This window comes from Anomalospiza imberbis, chromosome 6 (genome assembly GCF_031753505.1).
Source record: "Anomalospiza imberbis isolate Cuckoo-Finch-1a 21T00152 chromosome 6, ASM3175350v1, whole genome shotgun sequence".
NCBI lineage: Eukaryota > Metazoa > Chordata > Aves > Passeriformes > Viduidae > Anomalospiza > Anomalospiza imberbis.
Genome location: NC_089686.1, coordinates 57,424,646 through 57,430,672, shown reverse-complemented (window position 1 = coordinate 57,430,672; position 6,027 = coordinate 57,424,646). Strand labels below are relative to the sequence as shown.

Below are 6,027 nucleotides of genomic sequence, written 5' to 3'. Positions count from 1 at the left end.
TTATCTTTTTTCTTGGGTTTCCCTTTTGAGATTAAGCCAATATATATAACGCTGTAAAATCGAGACTGGATGTTGAGGGATCAGTCCAACCTCATATTCTCTGTCTTAGTGAGCAATTGCTACAGATATTTCAAAACAGAAGTTCATAAATTTTTCAACAAAAATATTGGTAGTAAGAATACACATTTAGTAAGTGCTTTTTATGAGAGAACAGCCTAAATCACCTCACAAAACTTGTTTGTGTCCAGAATGATCCCTTTTTAATGGTTATAAAACACAGTTTCCCTGTGAACCCTGTCAAGCAGTAGACATTATTTGATATACCTTTATACAACTGCATTTTATGGAGACAAAAGTTTGAGGTGTATGTTTGTTTGTTTGGGTTTTTTGTACTTTTTTTTTCCCAGAGAAGTTGTAAAGTTTAACTTAAGCAACCAGATCCCCATAGGAAATTCTTGCCTACTATCACAGCACACTGATACTACATTTAGGCCACTTACCACACATGGGGACATCCTGTTAGAAGGATTTGAAATTCTCCCTTATAAATGTACTTTAGAAGAATTTCCATATGCTGAGAGATTTCTCTTCTGTGGACCTGTGAGGGATTCTCCCCCCACACTCCATTAGCCATAGCAACATCTTTGTGGCCTATTTCCAAAGAAACAGAGCCAAAATGCAGATTTGCCAGATAATACGAGCTGACCCGTATTCCCAGAGAGATTGCAACTTTTGATTTAGGAGAAAGCTCTTAAGACCAATATAAGACATTAGTAAGTGTTGTTATCTTGGCCTGGGAATAATACAAGCCACCTTCTGCATAATCTAGATTGTAGTAAAGGTACAACCTAAATTTCCAACCTGATTTTCAGTTGTCCGTGTTTTAGAGTTGTTAAAACTGGTTTACAGTAATACCTGTCCTACAGCAGTGTTTGAAGGATGGTAAAAATCAGACACCTTAACAATCACTGGTAGTTACAGTGATGGATATGTGCACCTCAGGTGTCTGAAGATCTTGAGGTTTGGTTGAAAATGAAAAGTGATCAACTTGGTAGTTTCAGAATTATTTTAGTAACCTAAAGTCCAAATTACCTGCTTGGATAGCAGCATGTGTAAAAAGGCTTTTTCTGCTGCTTCAGTGGTGGTTTCTGCTTATATTCTTGAATTGAGATAGGAACACCAAAAATTTAGCCAATATCTGTGTACTGCTTTTTTGCACATGTGCTCTGTTACTGATTTGACTGCAAGTCTGTTGACGTTAACCAGAAAGAACTGTGTGCCTGTTACCAAGTTTATAAGTGCAGTATTCATTCAGGTCCTGTTTCTAAATTAGAGTCATGTCCAAAAGCTAAAGTGTGGGCTTTTTAAAGTACAAATTCATGAAAGCACGGTGGTAACAATACTGAGAAGTTAAAATAAATAAATAGTCAGTCCATCTGTTCTTTGGGGCCTGGCACATTTCCAGTCGTTTGTGCCGATTCCTTTGTTGGGTAACCCCAGGTTAAACCTGTATCTCTTGAGAGATTCAGAGTGGTCAGTCACAGAATCTTGGTCTGTCTTCCCCCCTACACACACACTAAAACTTCTTCCTTGTGTTTTTTTGTTTTGTTTTAGAATCCAAAATGATTGAAAAGCATGGAGGATACAAATTCAATGCTCCAGTTGTGCCAACTTCATTTAATTTTGGAGGCCCTGCCCCAGGAATGAATTGAATTATCACTTTTCCTGCTACTGTGTGATTGTAGTGAAGAGCTTGTGTTCCTCCCAATAGTGGTTCCAGAACTGGTTCATGTTATCTACAACTCACTCTAAACTAATTTATAAATAGATTGGACAAAAGCCCCAGAAGTGGGACCTGATTATTCAACGTGATACTGGAAAGCAAACCAGAGGTTTTTTTGAAGATAGGAAGAATCTGAATTTAAAGCTTCAAATGACACACTTTGGAGATCGGAAATCAAGAGGGGATGTCATGAAGGCAGCTTTTCTTTTTCTGAGGAAAAAAAAACTAGACATGGGCTGCAGGACTATTTAAAATGTCTCATTTACAGTACAAGCTAGAAGGCAGACTTAATTTTTACACCTGTGGCAGTATGAGTATTTGCCCAGTTTCTTTCCCTTTTATCCCTACTACTGGGTGTCTATTCTTTTAATGTAAATAAGATAAGGTAATCAGATAGCCTTACTTAATCTTCATCATTTCCATTTATCAAGATTGTTCATATGTAGAATATTGGACACTTAATGTAGCACTACATAACTGATAAATCTGTAAATGAATTAGCACTTTCATATTGAAACAAGCCTGCTAGCCTATGTACAAAAATAGCAAAAATGTTTGCTGTTTATAAAAATAAAAAATAAGGGATGTATTGGGGAAAATAATTTCAAGTTATTAATTTAAAATGAACTAGCAGTTTTGTACCTGGTGACTTTGTGGTGCAGTCACCTCTGGTTGTGACTTGAATTCGGATATGTAAAAAGGGGTTAGTGATATTTCATTGCTGCTAAAGAAAAAATAGCAACACCCTCTGTGTCCTTTATTTTTTTTAAAGATCTCACTGTACAAGCTAGAAAATTGAACAAATACGTACTGTAAGCACAAAGAAAAGTTATCCTCTCTAAGGCAGGTAAATGAGATGTGAAGTTCTTAAGGTCAATTGAAGTGTATGGGTGAAGCACCTACATATGCAATCTATTAAAAACAGTATCATTGGCTGATCTGGGCTCTGGTATATAATTGCAATTTCCCCCCCTGGTTGTTCAGGATATTCTTTTTCCAGCTCATGGTAGTGCAGGTGCTCTGCTCCTGCATTTCATTCCCCCTCTTTTTGCACTTGCAGCATTAGTGTGTGCTGTTGTCTGCCTGATCCAGACAGTGTATTTGAAGTTTTGCCAATCTTTCAGTTTTGAAGCCACAATTTTCTTCCTTCAAAGTTGCTATAGTAACTAGTATTTTAGCTAGAGAGGCAAAATACAGTTCCCTCTGGGACCACTATCAAAACCACTGTATGAAGAAGCCAGCAGGGAGAGGCTGTGAATGGGTTGGCTTAAATGCCCCCTTTTTCTTTTCTAAAAGCAAATCCATTGGCGTTTGATCTTGCCTTGAGATCATTGGTGTCAGGTCTTTTAAATCAAATGTTTGGGTTGGTTTTTTTTTTTCTTTAGGCTGTTTTTATATAAAAATGTCACCTGCTGTTACAATTGATATTAAACAAGCTACCTTAATTTAATGTAAGCCTCCAAAATTTAAATACAGGTTAAAAATAAACTGAGTTTTTATCTGTAAAAATGAAATGCACATATATATATATTATGATACTCAAAATGCAGTCTTCAGAAAATTGGTCTGTGTGGTGTGGTTTTTTGCATCAGCAGAGTAGCAGGATTTGGTGGTGCTTTGGGGTTTCCTTGCTGAGCTGCCCAGCCCCACGCTCTGCCTTCCGCTGGTGCTGGCGCTTCCCAGGCAGCGGGAGGGGTTTTCCAGCCTCTCCACTGGAGAGCGGCTTCCCTGCGCACGGGGGGGCCAAGGTGGGACACGGAGCCCTGCCCCAGTACCAAAGGGACACTTGAAAAGCAAAGCACCTGAGGTGGAAAAGCCTACGGTGGATGGGAATATCCGTCCTCGTGGTGGTGTGAGACCCGGGGCAGTTGCTGTGCATCTTCAGGGGATGCACAGAGCAGAACTTACCTGGGGGTTTGTGACCGTAACTCATGGGCACGTCCAGGCGTGCTCCGGCCCCCAGGGACTCTCTAGACAGGGCTTTATTTTTGTAGAAAAAGCTGATAGATGTGCTTCCAGCATGCCTTCCCTTACATTGCTTGGGAACACCCAGTTTGACAAATAATTTCTGAACATCTGCTGGTTGGGTATCTGCTTACCTTCGTATGCATCCTAAAAATGCATGAGAAGCTGTGAGGACAGGTGAGCCATTCTGGGCCTCCTGGCAGAAGATGTGGCAGCAGCAGTGAGAAGGCTTCATGTATAAAGCAGATGACAAAAATATAGGGGGAAATCACCAATTTTAGCGCTATTGTCAGTTCTGGAACAATTATATTTTTCAGGTCACAAGGGAAGAATTCTATCTTGGTGTGAGGAATACAGTCTTACTTCAAGGGTGCTTTTATGTGTCACTAGACTGGTTAGCAAGGAGCATCTTTTTTAAGAATGGATCTAGAACTTTGCTTTCCTTTGCTCCAAGAAATGTATTTATATAAATTGCAAAACAGTTTTGCATTGTTGTTGGTGGTGATAGCGCATTTTGTGATGCAATATATCAATTTCAGTGATACACTTATGTCAAATTAAAAACTGATCTTCCTCCTAGAACTTGCACTTATCCATTCCATTTTCAAGGATAATGCAACTCTAAAGGAAGAGCTGGGAAATTTAAAGCCTCTGTTTTTTTTCTATTATGGAAGATCTCCTTGGATTAATAAACATCTAAAGCAAATCCTTATCTTCACTTATTTCAGTGTGGTGTTTTGAATGTAGATGTATCCTTAGAGTCCTGCTCGAGTTGCACAGCTCTCAGCTTTGTATTTCCCTCTCCAAAATACTCCTCCAAACAAATGTTAGGCACAACCACAGTTCTCTTCAACCGTGTTAAATATAAAATATGGGCAGTTTTTTTAAATATTGGGTTAATATTTTCTTCCCTTAATCACTGTCCTCAAAGGATTATTAATATGTATCAGCATAGCACCACAAAGCTCTATTCCAATCTCCTATAGCCTAGGACTGTTACTGCAAGATTTATCAAGTCTGCAGTGGAATAACTACTGACTACCTGCCAATAAACATGCAGGTGATTTTAATTATGCCTAGTAATGGACACCTGATAAGTTTTAAGGGTTAATTCTTTTCTCTGTGGAACCTTCTACATACTCAGAATGAGCCAGGTGGAAAAGCTTTGTCTGCTGCTGATTATCAGTTACTTTTCAATCAATATGTAGCTTTAATCTTAAATGGTATGTCAGTGTGTATTTCTGCTTTTCATAGCAAACTGTTGATGGTGGAAACAAAGCACTTCAGAATGGGAAACAGACTGTAGTATTTTGCAGAGATGATAATTTATTAAGACATGGGGAGCTGGCAAATCACAAACAGGATTTTATCTTGGGTACTTCACTGCTGCTGTACCTCGAAACAAACTGATGCCTGCAGCTTAAAATCTACAAATAGAAAACAGTAAATTAAGAAAGAAAAGCTGTTGGCCATTAGACCTGTTTGGGAGTAAGGTTTTTGTGGGGTTTTTTTGGCTTTTTTGTACAGCTGCGATAATTTTGGACTGCAAGAATTTCAAAGTATTATTCCGGAGCAAAAGGTAATTTTCTTTACATCTCTCATGTTCAGGAACATGCAGTAAGTCCATCAGAGCTGGGCTTACGGTCCCATCAATGGGAACAATCGCGTCATCTGCACAAGAGGGTTTTCAGAGAAATCACCTGCGGAGTTTACCGCAACACGCTTTGCCTGCCTTACACCGGGAGCTGTGGGACTATTACACGTTTCCATACCTAAAAATCTCCTAAGGATAACACTCCCGAGCACAGCTTTAGCACGGCGTCCTTCTCCTCCAGGGCCGGGCTGGAATGGCAGCCGCAGATAACGCGGCAGGCGGCCGGGAAGGGCAGGGCAGAGCGCTCACTGTCGCCGGCCCGGCGCGGCCCAAGGGAGCGCGGGTGGCCGCGGCCGAGGCGGATCGGCTCCCCCGGGGGCCCGGGGGCGGCTGCCCGTCCCCTCACCGTCCGCTGCCCGTCCCCTCACCGTCCCCTCACCGTCCGCTGCCCGTCCCCGCCGCCTCAGGCGCTGCCGGCCCGCGCGGCGCGCGCCGGGGGAGGGCAGGAAATGGCGCCGCTCCCCGCCGGCGCGCGGGCGCCTCGCTGCCCGCCGCACAAAATGGCGGCGGCCCCGCGCCCGGCACAGGCCGCGACGCCATGAAGCCGCGGGGCGGGGCCGCGGGCGCGCGGCCAATGGGCACCGGCGCGCGGCCCGCAGGCGGCCAATGGCGGGCGGCGGCGGCG

At 42.4% G+C, this 6,027-nt stretch overlaps 1 protein-coding gene and 1 long non-coding RNA gene across 2 annotated transcripts in view; one reads left to right on the top strand and one right to left on the bottom strand.

The window, feature by feature from the left end:
* IPO7 (importin 7) overlaps nt 1–4,454 on the top strand; it is a 34,481-nt gene extending 30,027 nt beyond the window's left edge. Inside the window, exon 25 of the mRNA XM_068194622.1 lies at nt 1,615–4,454. Coding sequence (XP_068050723.1) covers nt 1,615–1,712 — 98 coding nt within the window. The 3' untranslated portion in view covers nt 1,713–4,454. The remainder of the gene's footprint in view (nt 1–1,614) is intronic.
* LOC137476398 (uncharacterized) lies at nt 2,071–5,947 on the bottom strand. The gene is made up of 2 exons (XR_011000352.1): nt 5,521–5,947; nt 2,071–5,175 (listed from the first exon to the last, which is right to left on the bottom strand). It is a non-coding gene; the product is annotated as an uncharacterized lncRNA (long non-coding RNA).
* Nucleotides 5,948–6,027: the final 80 nt, after the last annotated feature.